Raw genomic sequence first — 22,661 nt, 5'->3', positions numbered from 1 at the left:
ACCACACTGAATGACACTCCTGCCCGTGTCGTTTAAAAAGCTCCTGATCCAGCTGGCGACACGAAGCTGGGGCAGTTTGAGGACGCAGGGTGGGAGGAGATCAGTCTCCTCCCTGTGGGGAAAGCCATGGTTGGCTGGGGCAGAGGCTGGCTGCGATGAGAAGCCTTACATGTGATTTTCCTGGATGCTAATTGCACTGAAAGCTAATTGCATAGCTGTACGTCATCCTGCTGGGAGATCTTGCTGATCTTGGTCGCCTCCCACTTCCTACCATCACGATGCCGCAGATGGAGCGGTTCCTGGCATGAATCCCTCAGCCATTGCTTAGTGCTCAGCTTGGGCAAAGCTTGACTGCGCTATGATTTTGGAAGCGTTAAGCTCCAGATGCCCCATCCAGGGAAAACACAAAAAAAGGAGCAAGGTATTTTCTCTTGCAGCCTCATTTCTGTGTTTTTAGTTATTATTAACGGTTCTTTGTCAAAACCCATCTGCAAGTCTTAATAAGTTTTTCCAAACCTGGGCATAATATACTGTTATGGCAAGAGGCTGGAGGCTGTTGGAGAGCAAAAAGCAAGCAGCACTCAGCATCCTTCCCCCAGGGCACAATAAATCACCTGTGGAACCCATGTGGTCTCTGGAGGGAAGGAGATGCCTGTGTCCTCCTGCTTTGCATGGCTTGCTCCATCCCGCGAGCCACCCCGGTGAGGCCCTGTGCCCCCGAACCACTTCCAGATCTGACGGCGTCAGCTGGCAGCAGAAGCGTGGGGCTTTTCGAGCTGCCAGACCTTTGCATTTAGCCTGGGGCAAGCTGGGCTTGTTCCTCCTCTTGCATCATCACCAAGAAAAAAGTCACTTTGCAGGCTGCGCTGATTGCTGTAATCGCTAGCTTCTGCAGCTTTGCTCACATGTGGTTGATTTGGGGTTCTCTGGCTGATTTTGCTGCTGCAGGAGAGCGAGGGCTCCTGCTCTGGCTCTGTGGGGGCTTTCTGGAGCAAACAGAAGTGTTAAAAGCCTTGGCTTTGCCACTGGAGTCCCAGGAGCTGCGCAGGAAGAGGCTCTACCGGAGGGGTGCCTTGGACAAGGCAGCAGACAGGGAATGATGACTAACAATGAGGTAAGGAGCCAGGAGAAGGTTTGTGCAATGCTTGGGAAACCACGGCTGGCACCGTGAGTGCCTGTGAGCAATGGAAATATCAACCAGGACCCAGGCTTCTTCTCAGCAGGTAGGACAGAAGTCAGTTTGCTCTCCTCTCCAGCTGCTTGCCTGCAGCAGGTTGCCCCGTGTGCAGAAGAGGACTTGCTGAAGGCAAGATTTTTCACAGAACTGACTCTATCATTTCAGCGTGTATCATTTTATCATTTTCTGAAGAATCCTAAACTTAGTTCTTACAAGAGAGCGTGTCTTGAAGAGTACAAACCAGTGAGGTAGGCAACAGGACTAGAACTTCAGTGGGATAGTTAAAATATTTATTTATTTGCAGAGAGAAACTTTTCAGTGATCACTGAAATGCTACTTGGAGGAGTTTTTGCTGTAGTTTTGCTTACCTGCCACATCAGTTTCTTCCCTGGTGCTATTTAGAGCAAGCTGGGAACTGTAGTCTGATGATGCAGCGGTGGTAAAAGTTTTGTTTAACACCACCCCTAGACTCTATGACTTTCTACCATACTACTTTTTTCAAATAGTGTAAGCACACTTTCCTAGAACTGAGCATTTACTGAAAGAGCATCATCTCTGGCAGCATAAGGAAGGAAAAGGCCCCACTTCATCAGTTTGAAATCACTGCCTTTTCAGAGTACTTTCAAGAACAACTTATTCTCTAAATATACCATTTCTTAAAAATAAAGATTTATATTTGTGTAACCTGAAGCTGCAAATTTAAGCATTGCTTAGGGAACATGAGAGTAATATGCTCATTGCAGCGGTGATTCATCCAGCAAATAGCCTAGTACACGTTTAACATTACAACAAGTAGCAGTAAATACCATATGCATACAATAAGGCTTTAACGTTGCTTCCAAGATATAAATATTTAACGCTTTATTTTCAAATGAAGCTGAACAGAAATCATAGCAAGGCAAGTTGGTGAGGTTCTCAGGCAAAGCTGACTGAAATGTAAACACATGAGAGAGAAATAATTTTAAATTATTGTAGGCACTCTTACATAGGAAAAGATTAAAAACACCCAAAAACACCCAAGTTCAGCTGTCCCATTTCCATTTCTTAATGTTCATTTAAACCTGAAACCAGTGCAATACCTTAGGCCTCCGATCCTCCATGGCCAATGTAATTCAGTTCATGAACTAGATGAACTGAAGAGGATGCAGCAGAGTAATTAGGATGACACCGTTCTCTCTGCTAGGCATATGGGATTTGTCTCTGCCCACCCAGGTCATCTTTGTCTGGAATCAGACTTCTTCCCCTGACTCCACATCCCAGCCACAGGACTCCAGCTGCTCATCCTGTGGAAACTCAACCTCCACATCGTAGACAAAATCTGGGTCATCCTTCTTCTTCCTATTCTTCTCAAAGAGCTCATCCATGATGCTCTTCCTTTTGGCTAGCTCCTTGTCATCCAGTTTGTTCATATCCTCTTCTGGGTCGATGGTCTCTTCCCGCTGTACCTTTTCCAGGCTCTCAGCCAGACTCTCTCCTCTCAGATGACCTTTCAGCAAGCTGTGTAACTTCTCCAGCTGACGTAGCGAGACTCCTTCTAGATAAGCCTTGTGCCGAGGGTTATTCTTCAGCTGCTCTGCAGCTATGCTGCAGTCTGAAGAGAAAACCACCCTGAAGAATTACAGGGGCAAGCAAATCTCGTCATACAAAGAGATCCTCCACTCCCAAGCCCTCACAAGTGAGACCTCCAGGTTAAGCAGCACCGCTACTCAGATTAAGATGCTGCCCTGGGCTTCCCAGGAGAGGGAGCATTACCCCAAACCTGCCCACTGTGCACTCCCTGCCTGCTGGTGCAGAGCTACCCAGCAGTGACTAAAAATGGTGTTACTGACCAGCTGCTCCTCCCCTTTGTGTGGAGGGGACTGGGGAATGCTGCAAGCAAACATACCACACCTGAGAACTTGGAGAAATTCCTGACAGGCATGATGCGCTGGCGAGTCTTTTCCTTGTCCTTTTCTTCATAGATCAGGATAACGGACGGAGGCTTAAAGCGAATGCCGCACTTCTTCGCAACGCAAGCCATTGCAGTTCTTGCTGACAGCTGAAGTGTGCTCGGTTTTATTGGAAGAGTCCTCAGCAACTTCAGTGCTCACTGAAAAACAGGAACAAAGGGAAAGAAAGCATGAGTGGCTCTTGGTCGTTGTCTTTTCTCAGGATTAGAGTAACCCACATTCAGTAACAATGTGCACCACAGTGCAAGTCTCCCTAACTCTGTGGCGACTTGAACACATCCCTATGTACAATTTGAGCTGGGCATGGGGAGCAGAATGACTCTCGAGGATTCATTTACGCTTTTGTCACCTCTTGGCTTTTGAATCTGGATTATGTATCACACACAAGTTAAATTCTTGGTCCACAGCTAAGTAAAGAACTGCACAGTCAAATGATACCTAAAGCACATTTCATAAGGTAAGGGAGAAGCCTGCACACATACAGTTGATGTATCTAACACTGGAATTCCTTTTTTAAAAAAAAAACACATTATAAGAAGAGGGGCAGCAAGTCTGTTTTTTTGTAAAGGTTTCTTATGGTTTCAGAGTGATCTCAGTACAGCAGCATATCTATGACTAATGATGGATGGGATAAGGAGAGAGGAGATTCAAAATGAACAACTATGACTAGATTCCTTTTTAGGAATCAATGAAAATATGACATTGCTTTTGAAGAGAGATGACATCCACTTGTTTAGTCATTTTCAAGCTAAAGTAGACCACTAAGGAAACTGAGAAGTTAAGAGTGACAAGCAGAAATGCTTTGGACGTAGGGCATTACGGTTGGTAGAGTTTAAGCTATATAATGATCATGAAGGTCAATGATTTATTAAGGTTTGAAAATACTACGCTGTTGTGTGGGGAGGAACAGGGAACTTTTGCCACACATAAAAGGTGGAGAAGGAGGTGGATGGGGTGGAAGAGCTGACTGACTCGCTAAATCTATAGCTGTATTTATATAGGTGGCAAGGCCAGACTGTATGTCCTAGAAGTTCATTTTTAAGTAAGGACTGTGAAACCCTCAAGTATCTCAGCGCATAGGTCAGCTATGAAATGAACAAGGTTAGAAAGCTCATCCATAATTATCCTTCTTGCTCTTCTCTGAAGCATTTTGTCTGGCAACTGGGGAGAGGAACGTTAACCTGGCTAATAGTGATGACTTCTCTTTTTCTGCCTGATAATATTTGTCCACACACAAAATGCTCGAGAACTCCTTGGTGTCTGCTTCTCCTTTAGCTCTGACCCCACTCTTTCAAGTTCGATGGAATATGAGAGGAGACCGAAAGACCCCGGAATGCTGCTGCAGATCCTCCTTCCCAGCTCAGTACACTGGATGTACGCATTGCTTTCCTTTTGGTTTTAAGTAAGTGAAAATATGCCAAACATCCAGGTTGTCTCTGTCTCTGACTGCGCTACAGCCTGCAGGAAGGCAAAGCATGGAATTATAAAAAACAAAACTAAAAATATATTATGTCTCCAAATCAAGAAAAAGTAGTAATCTTTAAAAGTTACATTGAAGTTGAGGTGAAAGAAATCTTCTTTGTTAAAAACACATAGTAAACAGTTCAAATTCGCAGTAATATTCCTCAATACTGAAAATTAACAACAGTGGCTCTACTTTAAAACAAAAATAGCTAAAAAAAAAAAAAAGCAGAATTCAGTTAAGAGTCCCTTTCCGTATCTTAAAACGAGAAGCGACGCCTCCAACAACCGAAATTCCTTTGTAAAGTATAAGCAGCAATCACGGCAGAGACATCCCTAGGGGAGAACGACAAACAGGAGCACAAGCCACCGGGGTGCGGTGAGGAGGGACAGGGACCGCGGCAGCGCTCCCGGCGCCCGCAGGAGGCCCGAACCCAGCCCCTTACGGAGGCCCGGCCTTCCCCGGCCAGCGCTGGGCCCGAGGCAGGGCCGGTTTCGCCGCTCCCGGCCCCGGCCCCGGCCCCGGTCCCTCCCGCCGCCGGCGGCCCGGGCCCGCCGCGTTGGCTTGGCAACACCTCAGGGCCGGGTGCCCCTGCCCAGGCCCTGCCGGCCGCAGGCGCCCCGCGCCACAAAATGGCCGCCCCGGCCTCCGCCGCGCGGGGGGGCGCAGTGCAGCGCTGGGGCCCGGCCGCGGGGCGGGGCGGGAGCGGGGCGGCGGGGCCGTAAGGAGAAGGTTCGGCATGGCGGGGCTGAGCCCCGGGCTGGCGGCGCTGCTCTGCGCCCTCCGTGAGTGCCTCGGTCACCGGGCGCGGCGCGGTCCGGGGCGGTAGGGACGGGCGGCGCTGTGCCGGCGCTCACCCGCGCTGTGGTGTTCCCCAGAGGTGCAGGCTGCCGGCCGGGGAGTCGCCGTCACGCAGGAGCTGCAGCAGGAGGGGTTCCACAGGTGGGGCCGGGTTTGGGGTCTGGGGGGCGCGGTGCTCGGGTTTGGGGTCTGGGGACGCGGTTAGGGTGAGCTACGAGAACCACAGGCTCCTGGCTGGTGAGGACGGGATGGCTCTGGGCGAACCGGAGTTCGTAGTGCTGAACGCGCAAGAGCCGCAGCTTGCCTCCCTGCGTGTCTCCCGGTGGGTGTGCCGCCTGGTGAAACGTGGGTGTAAGTGTGTTGCTTCTGTGCCTTGGTTTAAGGGATCTGCTGGTGAAGGTGGACCTTGGGGAAACCGGAGAGTGGGCTGGAGGATGCTCGGTGGTTGCTAGAACTCATCTGCCGCCAGGAATCTACGTGGATCCCTACGAGCTGGCATCGCTACAGCAGCACAACTTAACGAAGGTAACGACCCAGAAGGTCAGGCCGCTTGCAGCCTCTCAGGTAAGGACGTTCACATGCTTTGCCGGCAGCTGAAGAATGCCTTGCTCAGGAAGCTGCACTCTCTGGTCATCTTCTGGCTCCTTGGACCAAGGTGATTCGTTCCCTTTCCTGAAAGTTGCTGCAAGGTAATATTCGTGACTTCTCATTGCATCACTGTCTTACCAGCACCACCTGGCACAGGGCACGTTTTGTGTAACGTGCTGCTGATGTTTCTACACGTAGGCATGCCTGTCAGCTCTGCTTAGCCTCAGATAAGTAACTGTGGTAAACGGTATTCAGACTGAAAAGAAGGAAGATTAACCCCAGCGATACAGGAGCAGGGTGGGAACAGGCAGGGAGCGTGTTCTACTGGGCTGTTCGGTCTTCCTGCCAAGACGCTGTGTCGAGGTCTTAAAAGGTGCAAAGCAATGGCTTCCCCGGCGTGCTTCAAGTGGATCCTGACTGAGGAGTCTCACCGCTTCTGTTTCATCACAGCTTTCCTTCTTACCTTCCAAAACAATCTTCACGTATTGGATAGAGAGACGTGTTAAGGCCGTGGCTTTATAGTAATCTCCTTAGGTGCTTAATTCAGTTGAAACAGAGGCAGCGCCACTGAGCAGCTTCTGTTGGAATGCTTGCAAGCGCAGTTACAGCCTTGCTAATTGGTGTTACTAATTAGCGCCTGTTCAGTTAGTGTCAGGCTATCGGAAAGGTTGCGTTGCAAACTTTCCATAGGTAAGAATGACTTATTGGAGAGTGAGTTGAAAAGCTGTTTTGGAACAGCTTAAGGACAGAACTTCCAACCTGATCCTACTAACCAAGAAATTGGGCCCACTGTTAGAAAATAGAAAAAGGAAAAAGGTTTCCACTAGAATTGCATTGTAGTAATCCGCCATGTCTAATAAGAGGAGACAATCACTTTCCAATGCCATCTTGGTGCTGGGCATCTTCTGGGAGGGTACCTAAGTTTTACAGCTGAAGGTAAGTATCAGAGAGATACTTAAAGATTTTCTGAGTAGCTATTATAGACAGCTGTGGGGGTCCAAAGTAAGCAGATGCGAAACCCTTCCCCTACACACAGAATAAACTCCAACAGTAGAGCTTCCTTGGTGCTCTGAAGACCAGCATGTTAATGCAGGAGTTAAACTTTTTTTTCCCCTTCTGATGCTTCATTAGGTTACCGCAGCAGACTGTGAGCACTTAAGTCCCATAATCATGCATGAAATATTCATACCTTTTTTTTTTTTTTCCCCATCTCTCTCTCCTTTGCTGATTCTGGTTGCGACCACATCTGGATCTTTGTTTACTTGCAGGCGGTGTTAATTCCTGACGTCGTTGATGTGGAGGCTCCTGAGTACTCGGCCACAGGCCTTGTGGTTCTCCTGTACTTGGAACGCGACCCTCGCTGTTTGCGCTGTTTCAGAGGTGCTTTGCCCGTGCATGTGCGGTACCACCGACCAGCAGGGGACGGGGAGGAAGCACTGGTTGCTCTGAAGAGTCCAGAAGTACTGGTCTGCTGCTGCGATGGTGAGATGCTCTTTGTGTACCCTTTTTGGGGAGCGAGGAGCTGTGAGCAGTACAGAATCTGGATCTATACCTGTCTTCTGGAGGTGGAATTTCCTCCGCCTGGAGTGGAGGAGTCACATGAACATGAGGGGAGGATAGCAGCCCTGATAAAGGCCACGTTGTCTTCCTCTTAGCATGTGCTGTGCATTAGGATGGACGCTGCTGCCTGACCAAAGGCAGACTGATTGTTAACAGACTGCTTGGAGTTGTGCTACTGCCATCAAACCCTTGTACTGTAGGGATGGGCTCTCTTGCCTGTAAGCGCTGGCAGTTGGTCTATTTGTCACACCCCCTGCAGGCCCTGGTTTGTTAAAAGGTCAGCTGCTCAGCCAACGTTTTCACAGCGTTCTTGTGGCAGCTGAGGCTGTGCAGTGTGTATTTAAAATTATTCACTGTCAGGTACTTAGAGCGACCAAAGTATTCTAAAGGTTTCCAAGCTTTTCTTCCTGTGTTTGAATAGGGGAGAAAGGGTAGCAAACACTTTTCCTGATGGTTGTGGTTCCCAAATTCCTCTAAAACAAGAACCTGGTGTCCACTGACAGTGAATATTTTATGTGAACATTGGCATTCTCTGTTTTTGCTAAAAATTGTACTAATTTTTCATGAAATTGTTCTTGCTAGCCCCCCACATCAAATGTGCCACTGATTCTCAGCTCCTTTATCTTATTCTGGGTGTTATTTGAGCAATGATTTTCTGGGATAAACTTAGGGGCAGGGAAGACTGCCTGGTCAGATTAAAGGAGTGTGAAATATTTCTAACTTTTCTGCCATGTTTAATATTGATAAGCAGGAAAAATATTTATTATTAATATAAAAGCATTTAAAGTATTGGAGGGGAGTTCTTGCATGCGTCAACAGGAGGTCAGCTGGGAGAAAAGGAAGAATGTCTTCCATGGTTTTGGGGAAGAGAAATCGTAACTGCGTGGCTAGAGTTGAGGGGTGCGCAGGCCAAAGGTGAATTCTTTTCCCCATTAAGGACAGAAGGTCCAAGATATCACATGGGGTGAGATTCTTCCATAGGTATCCACTGTATCTGTCTTATGTAGATCACCTGTCAACGGAGAGTTGGAAGCCTGCTGAAGTGGAAGCTCCCTGCTCAGGGAAAAGGGACTACCCCTGTCAGTGGTACAGCGCAACACACAAACCTGTGAGTTCATATTTCTGAAGGCAGTTCTTGGTTCTTGTTTGACAGTTGCTGCCTCTTTCTGCGATGAGCAACTTCCAGAGCACAGGACCTAATCGATAAAAGCCTTGTTGTGTGAATTCTTACAGAGGCTCCCTTCTTCCTTTCTGACCTGGTTTTAATGGGTGTCATCCTGCCATTCTGACATGCCTGCAATCACTCGGTGCTCTTCTGTGCTCTTGACAGTGGCTGCTCTCCTCATCTTCTTTTTTTTTTTCCTTAATGCTTTACTTGGAATCCTACGATATAATTGGCACTAAATTAAGAAAAGTCTCTGCAGTATAGGTTTTTCAGATGAGTAGCAAAGTGGGAAAACCCTGTTCCTATCTAATAGAAAAAGGAATAAACTCCCAAAAGTTGAAGGAGTAAGATCTTTAAAAAAGGCCACTTCTGTTTGTTATTGGATTGGCTAAGTGTCTAGATGAAGTTTTCTTTATCCTGTGTTCAAAACTAAGGAAAGTTGGATCTTTAGTGTGATCAACAACTGCTTTACAAACTCAAAAAGGTTGTGCTAGCATAGAGATTCAAAAATAAGACTAATTTGTGTAATAATAAATCTGTTGGTTGTGTAACATGCATGTTTTCCTACATTTAAGATATCTGCAGATGTCTGTTACATGTTTTGGAGCTTTCTGCATCACAGAGAAGCCAAATAGTTGTTTCCCATGGAGAAAACTGGCTTCTCAGTGATCTGCAAAATGCTCATTCAGAGAGTGTCTCTATTCAGTGCTGTATTATGTACATGTCCTCACTGGCAAGCTTAGAGTAAGAACAAAGCCGCGGAGGGATATAAATGGCTACTATTCAAAATGTAGCAGAAACTTTTTGAGCTTTGTACAATAAGAGCAACTGGCTCTCTCTAAGGGCAGTAAATCGAAACGTTAAGTTCCATCTCAGTTTTCTTCTGGGATTAAAAAATCAAGCCTTAGCAAAGGGCTAGTTAAATAGCGGTCTGGTTACTAGTCCTCTAAGTTGCAGTCAGAAAGAAACAGCTTGTTAAATGTGTATAATTCATGTATTTTTCTTTGTAGGCATGTGAAGAATTGATTCTTCAGGTTCCAGTGGGGCTCAAGCAACATAGTGCCTTAGTGTGCGTCGTGACTCTTCTTGCCACAGTGTTCTGTTCCAGTCTGATTCTTGCTGTTGTATGCAAGCACGGACACTTCTTCTCCCTAGTCACCTGCTCAGAATAAAGAAACAAGGAGCGACTGAGCTCTGTGCAGCAAAAACTAACTCAGTGTTACATTGGGTTCCTAAGTGAATCCTTCTCTACTGTATATATCTTGGTAATTCATGTAGGTCCCATGACAGATTATAGTTCTCTCAGCCTAATTCTTACAAACACCTTTCATGCACAGAAGACCACTTTGGTGCATAGTGAATAGACAAAGCAGATGGAGGATAGCAATAGAGCTGCAGAAAGCTGAAAGGACTGCCACAGGCAGTGTGGCAATAGTCAGGAACAGTCTCAGTCTCTGATTCCCTGCCCCAGGCCAGGGCCTGCTTCAACTATAGTGCTGTTCCTTGCAGAGGTGTTTGTAATTTCTTGAATTCAAACCACCTGATTGGAGAGTGGTTATTAAGGGTATGAAAAACATTATCTAGTCATAAATGTTTCTGAATTTGAAGCTTGTTTAAACTGTCCACGTGGGTTATGCGTGACTTTGCAAAGAGGCATTCTTTACTTGGGACCGTAGAAGGCTTAAACAATTTGTACTCTGCTAAGGACTAGGAGGGATTAGCTGTTCTTGGTCAAATCATTCAGAGTTGAAAGAGCTTAGAAAATTTGAAAGGAATTTCACCCTGTATCAGAAGCTAAAAGAATCTCCCTTGGGAGATTAAAGCTGATGAAAAGATACAAACTAGAAGCAAACATTTAGAAGACTTGCATTCAGCCATCAGAGCAGTTAATAAATACATGGAAATGGAAGGATTACTTAATGGAAAAAATGAGTTGCTCTGGATTGACAGAAGTTGGTTGTTGTTTTTAATCGTCAGTAGGTGGCATTGTGACCTTACTCACAGGGGCGGTTGGAGAAAATGTTACACCTCAGGGAGTTAAGAGCAGGTGATTTTTGAGGGAGTGTGGGGGAGATCAATGAAAATGCTGGTTTTTAAATTCTGTCCTCCTTTATATGCAGCCATGACTGTTTCACAGCAGAATCAGCCTTTCATCACTGTCCAGCTGTAGCTTCAGGATCCCCTGGGCATCCTTCCTCTGCTTCTGCTGGAATTCAATAGAGAGCTCGTCTTGTGACTTTGCCCGCGACAGGTTGGCGAGTGCTCTGACACTGGGCTCTTGTTTTCCCCTGACTGTGCTGAATGATGATGGCTGCGCCAGTACTTCATGCACTACCTCAGAGGCGTCATGCACTGCATCTGTTTGGGGGAAGGGAGAAATTAAAGAGGACGATTGCAGGGAGATTTGGTGGCTCTTGCAGTAGGGCTGAGGAGAGAGGCTGTAACACTTGCCTCTGAGTGGCATTTTTAACTCCCAGAGTTGAGTTTGTCCTTGTGCTTTCTCTCCGGTGCAGGTACGTCATTCTGTGTTGCAGTTTGACTCGTGGAATGGCAATGTCCCAGATTGCCACTCGGCTTGGCAGGTCTTTATTTCCTGAAAGATCACAATTCATCAGATAAGACTAGTTGAAAATCACAAGTATGCTAAAACAAGCTGCCTGACAGTGCAGTCTAATGAAAGGAAACTAATTTCCTTGTGACAAATGAGGAAAATATTGCAAGATATTAAACATGATGAGTAGATGATTTGGAAATGCGTGCAAGTGATGATGCGAGAATGTAAGTGTGCATTAGCGGTAGGATGTTCTATGAGCAACTGTGGCAGGAGGGGCTTGAATTATAGGGGGCTTAGCACTGTTAGTATGAAACAGATTGTTGACTTTAGAACGGAGTGTAGCTGCTGGAGGTTAAGAGGGAGGGTTTTCAGTGCACTAATCAGCTTGTGTGGCTCCTGGTTTACTAAGTATATCTACTGAAAATTCATCAAGATCCCACTGATGAGGTTTTCAGGTGAGCTGGAGTAACATTGATTAATGTAGAATATTAGAGAAGTTGCGGAAATTTCAGTGGATGCTTTTGCTATGGCAAATAGCAAGTATTTGTTCTTTTTAATGCACAGCATTTGAATTAAAGTACAGTAGATGTTTTTTAAAAGTTGTAAATAAGTTGTAAGTAAGTATAATAAATATTGTAGAGTTAAGCATGAAGGAATTGATCTCCAAGTTAAACTTTCTCTCCTATACCAGAAACTACAGTCATTAAGCAATCTTTGCATTTAACAGGCATGCCCTGGTGCGTGCCAGATAGCAGAATGTAGGTACCAGTCCTGCAGGAATTGCTTTTAAGTGCAGAGGAGCTGTGAGGCAGTGAAAAAATTCTTTGAAAAAAATCTGGCAGCTGTGGAGACAGAAATGAGGTGACTGCCTGGTGGTTTGAGTTGTTAGCAAGAGGACATAGATACATGGGTTGGATACAACTTATCCATCATTAATGGGTATAAGGACTGAATTAAAGGAACTACAGCAATGAAAGAAAAGGGGGCATTAAAGGCCAAGTTGGGAGTTAAGACTTTCTGAATCACCAATGAATGTATAACAGCAACAAAGTACTCCTAGTTTCTTTTAAAAAGATGTGCCTGGCGAGACAAAAGAATGGGAGGGGTGTTAAGGATTCTGAAAAGGGTTTGGAGCAGAAATAGGGTGGGTTCGGGGGTATGAGGCTGAAGCAGCAAAGAGAAGCAAGGTTTTATAGGGAAGGAAAGTAGAGCTGAGGGAACCGTGAAGTATAAAATCTGTAGTTTCTTGAGAGGTACATGATGGCGCAGAGATGAATTAGCTTGAGCGAAAAAGAGAGTCAAATATGGAACAGAGTTGGAGAGGGACAAAGCAATATGAAAGGAGAAGTGATAAAGAAAGAAAGTGGCTAAAATATTGTGGGTCTTTAGGGAAAAGGTTACTGTGAGCAACCACTGCAGTAACTCTGTGGAGAGTAACAGAAAATGATGACCTAAAGTAGCTGAAAGCAAACTGAAACTGGAAAGGCTGATAAGCACTGTTTGGACTTGTGTGCTGGTGTGAGGCTGTAGGGGAAGCTTTCTTGTAAGATGTTTATCAAGAGGGGCTACCTGATGCGTGTCCTTCTGAAGGAAAAATCAGATGTTGCTTCAAGCCTGGACTGACAGAAGAGGTGAGATTCAAGCTGCAGGGCAGGTGGATGTCTGGGGAAGTCTAATCTGGAAGATTAGGTGTGTCAGGAATTCTAGGGGAGAAGACTCGAGGGCACATATGCTGCTTTCTCAGCTGTGTTACTGCTGCATCTCTTGGTACCTGGATATGTGAGTAGTTACACGAGAGATGGCTCAGCTCAGTGGCAGTTGGAAGTGGCAACATCAGAAGTTATGCTGAGCGCCAAGCTCGTGGACTCCCAATCGACCTGGAAACTTAGTGGGAGAAAGTGTTAATTTGTTGTGGTACAAAAACGAGCCCCTTCCAGTACCTTCAGGGCACGAGGAAGGGTGGCACATGGTGCGGATAAGGAAGCTCAACCTGCTTGGTGCTCCCAGGCACCCGTTTGTGGCCTCCTGGCTGCTGGGAGCGTTGGCTGCAGCTGCACCTGAGGCTCGAGAGAGCCAGGGTGGGCCTGAGGGAGAGGCAGCAGGGGGCGAACTGGTTTTCATCAACGAAATACTAAGGAAATACATCTGAAAGAAAAAGACGGAAGCGAGGGGTGGGTGAGAGCTGGCTTGGACAAGGTCTATCTACCCTTTGGCGTTTTCCTGTTTTTATTTTCAGAGCGGCCAGGGGGTGCGCCCACTTGGCCCCTCATTCCCCAGGGGGACACCGCTGCGCCGTGAGGAGGCAGCGGGGAGGCTCCCGGGGGTCCCCTTCCCGCCCACGCGACTTCCCTCAGCGGCGCGGACTACATTTCCCGTCAACCCCCGCGCGCCACCTCCGACTCCCCGCTGTGGCGGGGGCTGCCGGGAACTGTAGTCCCGGCGGCGGCGCCCCTCCTTCGCGGGCTGTGGCCACGCGCGGCGGTTCCGCTTCCCCCTCCGGCTCCTGCCGCCGCCGCCGCCTCGGTGGGTGCCGCCGCCGCCATTGCAGAGGCGCCGTGTGGCGGCCGCGCCCCGCTGCCCCGCTCGCCCTTCCCCGAGGCGGCCGGCGCCGCCTCAGCCCGGTGAGTGCCCGGCTCCCACCTGCCGGCCCCGCCGCCCCTTTGTGGGGCCCTCCCGGGCCTGCGGCGGGGCGGCGGCGGCGCCGGCCCCGTTTGCGGGGCGCTGCGGGAAGGGGCCGCGGCGTCGCCTCCTGGGGCCTGGGAGGGAGCGGGATCGGCCCGGCCCGGCCGTGAGGGGGGCTCGGGGCGGCGGCGCTGCGCCGTGAGGGGCCCTCGCTGCCCCGCGGGGAGCCCGTGCTTGCCGCGGGGTGGGGGGGGGGAGCGTGTGGGGGGAAGCAGCGGGATATTTGTGGTACGAAGGCTGGAAAAACCCCGCTCGGAGCGGTTTCCGCAGGCCAGGTGCCGCGCAGGTTGGGAGCCGCGTCCTTTGTGGCCGGGCAGGGGGCACGATCCTGCCCCCGGGGCCGTCGCTCTGTCACCAGCCGCCGGCAGGGCCCGAGGGGGCGATGAGGGCGGCTCTAGCCCGAGCTGGGGGCCTGGTGCCTGTGAGCAACCTCCCGGAGGTTTGTTTGGGAGCCCGGAGGCCGTCAGCTGGCCTTCAGGCCACAGGCAGCAGCATCATCGTCGTCATCCGTCGGTGCTGTGCATCTGACGGTGAGGGGGGGCTGTGGCTGCTTAACAGTGCTTTTTGGAGGTATCACGGTAACCAGCATGGTAAGGTGTCATTCCGGCACGGCATAGTGGTTTTTTTTTTTTTTTTTAATCGTCTTATTTCTGTGTTTTTCTGGGTTTGCCTTTTTTCTTTTTTTTGGATGTATTTTATGCTTGACAAAGCGAGCTTTCTCTTTTAAAAGTCTAGGCTGTACTTTTCGGTGTGGACTGACTTCAGGGTGTGCATCCCGGAGTGGTGTCTCCCCCCCCGCCAAAAAAAAAAAAGGGAACTGGCTACTTCGTGGTTCACTTTCTTCCTTTAGGAGGTGGAGGTGATTTAACTCGCAGAGATACTGTGGAAGCAGGCTACAAAACATCCACGTGTAACCAAATGCGCTGTTCCAGATTTATGTTACCGGAGAGTGGAGGGATTAGGTCTTTTATTGTTACAGACTAATAGACTGAAATAGAAGCGGCACAGAAGCTGAAAACGTAAAGCCTTTGCATTATGAGTTTTTTAGTAGAATCTCTAAAGGAATTGGAATGGTTTAAGTCAGAATCCACCAAGCGATGTTTTAGAGGAAGGAGAAGCCATCCTCTGAATTCTACTGGTTGGATACTTCAGTTTTTGAGGCTAGAACAAAAATGCTAGAGAAACAGTAACATAGAGTCTCTGAGCTGCCTTGCACGTAGGATTAGTGTCTGCTTTGTGCAGATGTCATAATTAAAAATGTTGGGCGACTGAATGGGCAACAACAGAAATGTCTGCCAGCGTCTGTTGTATATATTTTGAAGTTTTAACAGAGTGCAACATGTTTCGGTGAGCTGGAGGCACGCACGCTCTGAGCTACTCTGGGGCAGCTTGTCAGGGGCTGATTTACTGGGATGAAATTTGGGCCCGGTTACAACTCGCCCGCTTGGCCAACGTGGGGAGATTTGTTCCGGAGGCACCTGCTCTCATTTCCTCTCCGGGATAGATGCTGGAGTGGATGGGTGAATGCTTTGACCATGTATGGCAGGTCTCATCTTGTGCTTATTTTAAAATGTGTCCTTTTAAAAACTCATGCATGCTTGCATTGTTTAAGTCAGCCTTTCAGTTGCATTTAAAAGGGAAAATTCAAGCACCTTTGGTTTCTAAATAACTTTAGGAAAGGCGGTAAGGGTATTGATGCTTCTGATTTTGTCCTTGTGCCGGTATAAAGGCTGTAGGGATGTGAGTGTAGGTCTGTGTGTTTCACTAATAAGAGCTACTTCTGCTTTAGAGTTCTTGTATCAGTCTTGTTTTAATTTAACCTTTTATCTGTTTTCTGTGTTAGGAGGTTTCTGAGGCGCTGAGAGCTTCCCCGAGAGTTTTGTGCCAGTATATTCAGTCACACTTATTGACATGCCTGTGCGTAGCCACAACAAAGAAAAAGTGACTTGTTTTGAAAACAAATTGTAGTTACAGGGACACCGCTCTAAATGGCTGGGCGCAGTGCTACCAGAGCAAAGATCAGTTTCTGGGGTCAGAAACTGGGACTTGAGAAGAAGGCATTGAAAGTGAGTTGACTCCCTGAAGAAACCAGGGGGAAAAGATAGTGGAGGTGCAAAGGTGGGGAGAGCAGGAGGAGGGTGAGTTCCTCAGCAGCCAGAAAAAACGCGTACAGGGCCGCCGCCTGCTCAGCTCAGCCACGAGACGTTCGAGAAACTGCATTTTCAAGCTCTTCAAGCACCCGTTTTTAATGTAAAACAGTTTCTGCTGGTGATGTTTTGTGAAAAATAAAGTGAGTTCTGCATTTTGATTGTGGTGATTGGATGAGTTTGCTTGCTGTAATTGAGATGGTTCCATGAGAATAATGGGCCTGGACCAGATTTGAGCTGATCAAATGGATTCCTATCAAGCTGGATTAATACCGATGTAATAATACCAGTACTAGGACTTGTCTCTGGAGCAGCAGGAGTGGGCTGATTGCGGAGACGCAGAGCTAATGCGCTCTCCTGAATGACAGCGCTGCCGGCACTTGGGAAAAGGTGCAAGCGAGTTGCCAAAAGAAGGCGGTTGTAGAACTTTCTCTCCTTTTTTCTAGAAACTTGATTACTGGGGCCAGTTCTTCTCTTTTCTCATCAAAGCAGAGGCGCTGTCCTGGAGTGGAGGAGAGATTCGGAAAGACTGCAGCCTGCTCAATTTTCAGTTTTCCAAGGAGACACCTCCTTCCTCAGTATAAATCAAGTTTGGCCCAAAACTTCAGGAGTTTTGTAGTTGCACAGTGTTGTCTTGGAGAGGTTTCTGTACCTGCTGTGGTAGCTGAACAGACGTTACCAGTAAGTTTTACGTCGCAAACACTGAGGTTACTTACTGCTCCTTGCCCTGCGAAGTGTAGCACCGTTAAAGATAACTAATCAGCCCAAGTGCGTGAATGCCAGGCTGAGCTACTCGGCTGAGTCTCAGAAACGATAAATGCAGCACTTGGCCCAGTGCTGGATTGATTCTGTGTCCCAGCAAGGTCGGTTTGAGTGGGGAGGCATCTCGGGCAAGCTCTGAGTGTTTGCAGGACTTGACATTGCTAAGGGTAAGTAGAGCTCATCATTTTTATCTAGGCCTTGCTGTGCTGCTCGTGGCCTGTGAGGTCTCCAAGCGTGGTTTCGTGTCAAGTCGTGCTTTGGTTTAGCTGGAAAATGTGCACTTCAGTGCTGGTGTTTTAACCGATTAGTGGAGTGCCTGAAACAGGTGGAAACCCCTGGTTTAGGCCTCGGTCTGTATGTGACTCAGTAGGTTTTTTATGTTGATTGTTCTTTCTCTGTTTTCCCAGCTGGGAACTGGAATTAAACAGGCTTTGAAAATGCTTCTCCTCGCTGAGAGGTAACCATGAGCATGCCTTAGCTCCCAGCCCAGTGCTGGTGGCACTTTGCTTGCCTTCCTGAGCTGCTGGGGAGGACCAGCTTACTGGACAACCTGCTGGAGTTTTCTTTGTGGGTCTTGGATGGGAACTTTTTTTTTTTTTTTTTTTAAACTAGCTTCTGGCAAACAGTTATTTGATGTGAAACTTCACCTTTTATCGCTCTTGAGGGAGAAACTTCCCATCTTGGAACTGCATCTGCGGAGTCCTGCCTTTTGCTAAACTCTTCTGCTTCTGGCATCCTCCTCCAGAGGCTGGCATGGGAGGAAGCTCGGGTCCTTCCCCCAGGCAGCTGAATCTTAGTGCCCTGCTCCGAGCTGCTACAGCGCTGAGATTGTACGAGGGTCTGGCACATGCAGGGCAGTTCTGCTCTCTGTGAGGTTAGGAATGCACCTTTAAAATTAACGTTTTTTTTGTTGTTTGTATGAATTTGAGGTGATCGGAGTCACTCCCTGTGAATTAACAAAAGGCATTCCTTATGTATTTGAAGGTGATGAGATATTGAAATGCTGCAGAAGTTGGTGAGGCTTCTTCTTATTTTTTTTTCCAGTCAAGGCAAGTGGATTTTGAAATTCTCAGTGTGTCTAATTTCTGTTTATGAATTTTAAAATGCTTCTAAAAATTTTTGCTTCCTCTTCCAATGATGTACTGGTGCTTAGAACGTGTTTTAATGAACGCCCCTTGCTAGGGGAATGGAATATTACTCCTAGAAAGCTTTGTGCAGTAGATAGGTTATCTTTTCCCAAAAGATGTAAGCCCAGCATTGGTGTGGGTGTGTTGACTGTGGATGGTGAGTAAAGAAGAAAACAGGCTCTGAGAAAAGCAGCAGTGTTTGGTTATTTATGCATGAGCATCTGCAGATATTAAGCTTTGAAAAAAGACATCCCTGCCACAGCTGTGCAAAGATGGGTTTTGGATAAAGATGATACATTGCCGTGGCAGATTTCCATCATTGTTCCTGTCAAAAATTTCAGTTGTCATTTAGTCCTGGATCAACACAGTTTGTCTGCTCAAATACACAAGTTTCTTCTGGTCCTGTAGTTGACCAGTATAAAACCGGTCGCTCCCTTGTAACAGCGAGTTTGTCCAAAGCTGTATGCATGAATTTACTACTGAAATCCTGAATGTTGTCCTGGAGGATACGTGGTTACCTGCTGCCAACACTGGTGTTTGAATCTTTGTTCTCTAGCTCTATGCTAATTAGCAAGAATTGTTTCCTATCTTTAAAGGAGATATTTTGATAAGACAGGTTTAATTCTTTCTAATGCTGGAGTTTCGTTTCAAGGAAAAGCAGCTGTAGGAAGGAGTCTACGTGTTAGGGCAACCGTGCTTTACAAGCGGTATGCTGCATAAAGAAAGGGATTTAGCGTAACGTGAACCAGAATAAGGGCAGCTGGCAGGTGTGCTAAGGGCTGGGAATGCACTAACAAGGCTTTCCAATTCAGCCTCTGCTTTTTTCTGAAGTTTCCTGCTGCTGCTTTAGTTGCTGGTCCTGGATGTTTGACTCATTGTGTACCCACAAGAATTTACAACTGTCAGCACACAGAGGCTTTCCCTTAGCTTCTTTCACCAGTGAAGTTAAAGCTTTATCCAGTGCTGTGGGGTTTGGTTTGGAAATGAATGTAATACTTTAAGTTGTATCCGTTCTTCATTTACAGTCTGTCCAGAAGTGTTTCTGCTACCAGGGTTATCTCTTGGACGAGAGAGAAAAGACTGTTTCCAGGAGATGATTTATAAATCACCTTTGAATGTTTAAAAAGCTCTTCCCTTTTGGAAGGGTCTTTGATGAAGTGGGAGCCTGGAGGAACAAAAGTGAAAATCGCTCTCTCCTCAGCCTGTCTCCTGCAAAATGCCACCCTCTTGGAAAGAGTTCTTCTGGGGTTTGGGGCCTCGTTATGCTGAGGCTGGACAGAAGCTGGCTGGGCAGCTCCTTGTGGAAATGGTTCATTGGAAGGGGCTGAGTGTATTGTGTATTATCTGCTTGTTAAAAAACAAAACAAAACTTAATATTTTAAAGGAAGTGACCTTGAAAATTTCAAAACATTACAAAAAAGGTTAAAAGGGAAGAAATGTAAGAGTTTTTCATCTTTTTCTTCTGTTTCTCAGCTAAACTCTTTGACCAATGAAGAATTAGACAAATTAAAAATTGTTACCTTTCAGGATATCAGAATTGAGGGAAAAGCGATTTTGGGCCGAATTCCAGGTGCTGCAGAAAAGGGCCTCTGGCCTTTCGGAGGTCACGGCGAGGAGCTGCCTCTTCTGGCACGGGCAGGTCGCGTCCGTCCCGCAGCCCGGAGGTGCTCGTGTCTGCCTGAAATGCCAGCCTCGACTGCTCTTTGAGGGTGCTGGGGGAAAAAGGACTGAAGAGTGAGGGTGATCACCCTTAAAAAGTGCCAGCTACGTGTCTGTAAGCCCCTTCAGGCTTCTTCACACGCACCATTGCTGTGAGCACACATGGCCAGGCAGTTTTCTCACCACCGTGTTGGTGAGCTGGGAGTGTGCAGGGAGACCGCTTAGTTCAACAAGTCACGGTGCCATGGCAGATGTGAGGAATTTTAGTTTTTCTGCAGCTCACGTGCTTTGGGAATAGAGAACGTAGCACTAGGGTTGGGCAGCTTGGGCAGCTTCAAAATGTTTGTATCTGAGCTTGGTCGTCTTCTGAACCCGAGGCCCTGAATGATTTAGGATGGCTGATACTGGGTTTGCTGCTTTTGAGCTAACGCAGTGATTGAAATGGTGAAATGCTTGATGTTTTATGCTGGTATTCAATATGCTGAGTGTCTGAGATGCAAGGATGCTGTTCAGTATTACACTAGGTCAACACGAGAGCTAGCTCTTTGGGTTGGAGGGGGGAAGGGGAGAGTCTTGCTCTTCCCTGGCCCCAAACCAGCTGTTTCTACCCACTGTCCCAGGCTGGTGCTGTGGCTTCCCTGACTGCAGCGATCTGTGTCAGGGAACTAAATTTCCGCAGAAGGAAGCGCTGATCTTAAACTTGGCTTGAAAGGTTTGCTCCTTGATCTGACGCTAACGGTCCCGTTTATAATAGGAGGAAAGTTGCGTGTGGAGCAACGAACAAACTGGTTTTTAGTTGTAGAGTTCTTTACAAAATGTTACCATTTTTTTTCTACGGCACAGAAGGTAAGTTTCTGATAGTAAAATGACGGGCTGCGTTGGGAGAGGCCTTTTCAAGGTGCAAAATGCTAGCACAGTTACAGAAGCAAGCTGTGAAACGCTTTTTTAGAGTTGGGATGTAATCACTGAGTGTAAGTACGCTTGGTGAAATCTTTTCTGCTGCCCCCTAGCTTTTTTCCCACTCTGGGGTGCAAGTAAGCTCAGGATTTTCAGCGATTTAGCAGTTAATTTTAACCTGGTGCTAGTGTGCTGAGGCTCTCTGATACTCCCGTCCAAGCCGAGCACTGAGGAGTGGAGGCAGTTCTTTGGGGCAGGGAGCCTTCTCTTACTTGCTGGGGTCTTAGATGTGTGGAGCAGTAGTGGTTTGGTCTGGCTTCTCTTTTCTAACAGTGCTGAGATTTTTAGATCCCAGTCTCTTTTTCCACATAGCTGGTGGAAATGGAAGCAAAACCTTCAGACCAGTTCAGCACAGTTTGGGGGCTTTCTTCATAAGCACGACTGCGCGTTTTGGTCTGTGGTTGTGCTGTCTTTTATTTTCTTATTTATTTAGAAGTTATTCCCCTGCGAAATACTTCATCTTTTGTGAGGAATAATTCTCGTTCTCCTTGGTGGGTTGGGCGTGTGCTGGAAAGTTTTCCCTGCAGCACCGGTGAATGTGCCTCTGCTAGGTAAAACGGGGCTGAGCGTTACCCATGTGGAAGAAGTTAAGACATCCGGGAAACCTCTGTGATAGCAATCACATCACAGCAATATTGCTAGAGCTTGGAGCATCCAATGTAATGAAATTTTAGTGTCTTTAAGAAAATAATGAGGTAAGAAAGGTGGCAATAAACTACAAGAATGGAGGATAAGTGAAAATATCAAAATGAAATGATCTTTTAATATATTTTAGTTCATGCTTGTGCTGAGTTTGGTACTCCAGCAGCACAACGTTTGCATTAACTAACGGATTTATATGATTTTTCCTCATTCTCTCATTGCTGCTAAGCAGTACTTGTCAGATGTTTTCTTGACATCGACTTGTCTTGTCAGACTAAGCACGCCGTGGTGGGAGATTCACTCTGCCCTGGAAGGGAAGATCTTTGGGAGGAGGTCTGTGGCAGCGCTTTGCTACCAGGGCTTACTTAGCAAAGGGGCTGCCGATGGCTGGGCTTTACTTTATCACTTCCAAAGCCAGCAGGCCAAAGTAAGACGCTAACTTTCTAAATTAAAAATGGTGTGTTAACTGGAGAAAGCATTTTGTTTCAAGAGTCTTGCTCAAGACTGAAAGTAGGTGCAACTCTTGTTCCATCTTGCTCTGGTTAACGGGAGCGACTGTTTCCTATGCTGCTGAAACGGCTTTCTCTTTGTAACCCCTAACATTGTTGTCCTTTTGGCAGTACCTTGCCAGTAATCCTCAAAACCGGGGGTTTTAGTTGTCCCTTTCTCTTGTTCATGCTGTTTTATTTAACCAGGTGCAGGCATCAGCAGGCTTCGCACCGCTGTGCTCATGCACACCTGCGGGGCAGGGGCCGAGGTGCATTTTCCAGTGACCAGTGTGGGGACAGACTGGTGGCGAGTGACTGCTCGGACTGATACCTTGTGGGCTTTCTCTTTACTAACGAGTTTAATAGAGATCTTTATCTCTGTTTTACTCTTTAGCAATTGCTTGCTGAAGTTCGCTTCCTGTTTTCTTAACAGAATTGAAAGGACCTGAGAAAATTTTCCCTTAGGTGACAAGCCCTTGGGAAGTTGATCATTTCTAGAGGTATTATATTAGGGCTAACTTTTTTTTCATGGTTACCATACATTCTATGAGAGGAGATTTAAGAAAAATAAAAACTGTATTTAAAAAAGTGTTTGAATTTTTATAGTTGCAGATTTGTAAGCCTTCTATGCTGACTTGTCGCAGAAGAAATATTTCATGCCCTAGTTCCTGTGTTCAGACTGACTAGTAGCATCTAGTAGTGTTACAAATGAAAATCAGAGGCAGGATTTGGAAGGCCCAGAGGTAGTTGTGCTGGGTCAGGCCGTGGGCGTGTCGCCTGGTGCACTGACTTCTCTTATTTCTATTGGAGTAAATGGCTTTAATTTCTTTAATTGGGGTGGTATGTGTGTATGGAAGGATGCTTCTGTTTTGTGGATGAAGTTTTGTGTTTTGTAGCTGTTGGTTGTTAGCGTTCCAAGTCTGTTTTATGCGAGTTCAGTC

General features: G+C 47.1%; 3 protein-coding genes across 10 annotated transcripts in view; 2 read left to right on the top strand and 1 right to left on the bottom strand.

The window, feature by feature from the left end:
* Positions 1–1,472: 1,472 nt before the first annotated feature.
* Positions 1,473–5,707, bottom strand: CEP19 (centrosomal protein 19). Of its 6 annotated transcripts, none has more exons than XM_050712621.1 (3): positions 5,446–5,576; positions 3,063–3,266; positions 1,473–2,785 (listed from the first exon to the last, which is right to left on the bottom strand). In XM_050712621.1, the coding sequence occupies exons 2-3, from the start codon at positions 3,134–3,136 to the stop codon at positions 2,407–2,409; spliced, it is 453 nt and encodes a 150-aa protein (XP_050568578.1). In that variant the 5' UTR covers positions 3,137–3,266; positions 5,446–5,576; the 3' UTR covers positions 1,473–2,406. The 6 variants fall into 6 exon arrangements, with proteins under 6 accessions (XP_050568578.1, XP_035400958.1, XP_050568577.1 ...); XM_035545065.2 differs by having other exon boundaries at positions 1,479–2,768; positions 3,068–3,266; positions 5,446–5,707; XM_050712620.1 differs by lacking the exon at positions 5,446–5,576 and adding an exon at positions 4,678–5,057 and having other exon boundaries at positions 1,571–2,785.
* Positions 5,239–9,990, top strand: PIGX (phosphatidylinositol glycan anchor biosynthesis class X). Its single transcript, XM_035545062.2, has 6 exons — positions 5,239–5,373; positions 5,467–5,530; positions 5,773–5,914; positions 7,246–7,459; positions 8,545–8,645; positions 9,713–9,990. Exons 1-6 carry the CDS (start codon positions 5,328–5,330, stop codon positions 9,872–9,874), a joined length of 729 nt encoding a protein of 242 aa, XP_035400955.1. The 5' UTR covers positions 5,239–5,327; the 3' UTR covers positions 9,875–9,990.
* Positions 9,991–12,729: 2,739 nt separating this feature from the next.
* Positions 12,730–22,661, top strand: part of PAK2 (p21 (RAC1) activated kinase 2) — a 46,096-nt gene continuing 36,164 nt past the window's right edge. The window contains exon 1 of one of the 3 annotated variants that reach the window (XM_035545059.1): positions 12,730–12,887. The gene's annotated coding sequence lies outside the window, so the exon portion shown is untranslated. Of the gene's footprint in view, positions 12,888–13,686; positions 13,878–22,661 lie in introns of those variants that run through there. The other 2 variants (XM_035545054.1, XM_035545060.2) reach the window with 2 other exon arrangements.

Source organism: Cygnus atratus, chromosome 9 (assembly GCF_013377495.2).
Source record: "Cygnus atratus isolate AKBS03 ecotype Queensland, Australia chromosome 9, CAtr_DNAZoo_HiC_assembly, whole genome shotgun sequence".
Classification (NCBI taxonomy): Eukaryota; Metazoa; Chordata; class Aves; order Anseriformes; family Anatidae; genus Cygnus; species Cygnus atratus.
The sequence above is the reverse complement of the archived record's forward strand: the minus strand, read 5'-3'. Positions and strand labels throughout refer to the sequence as shown.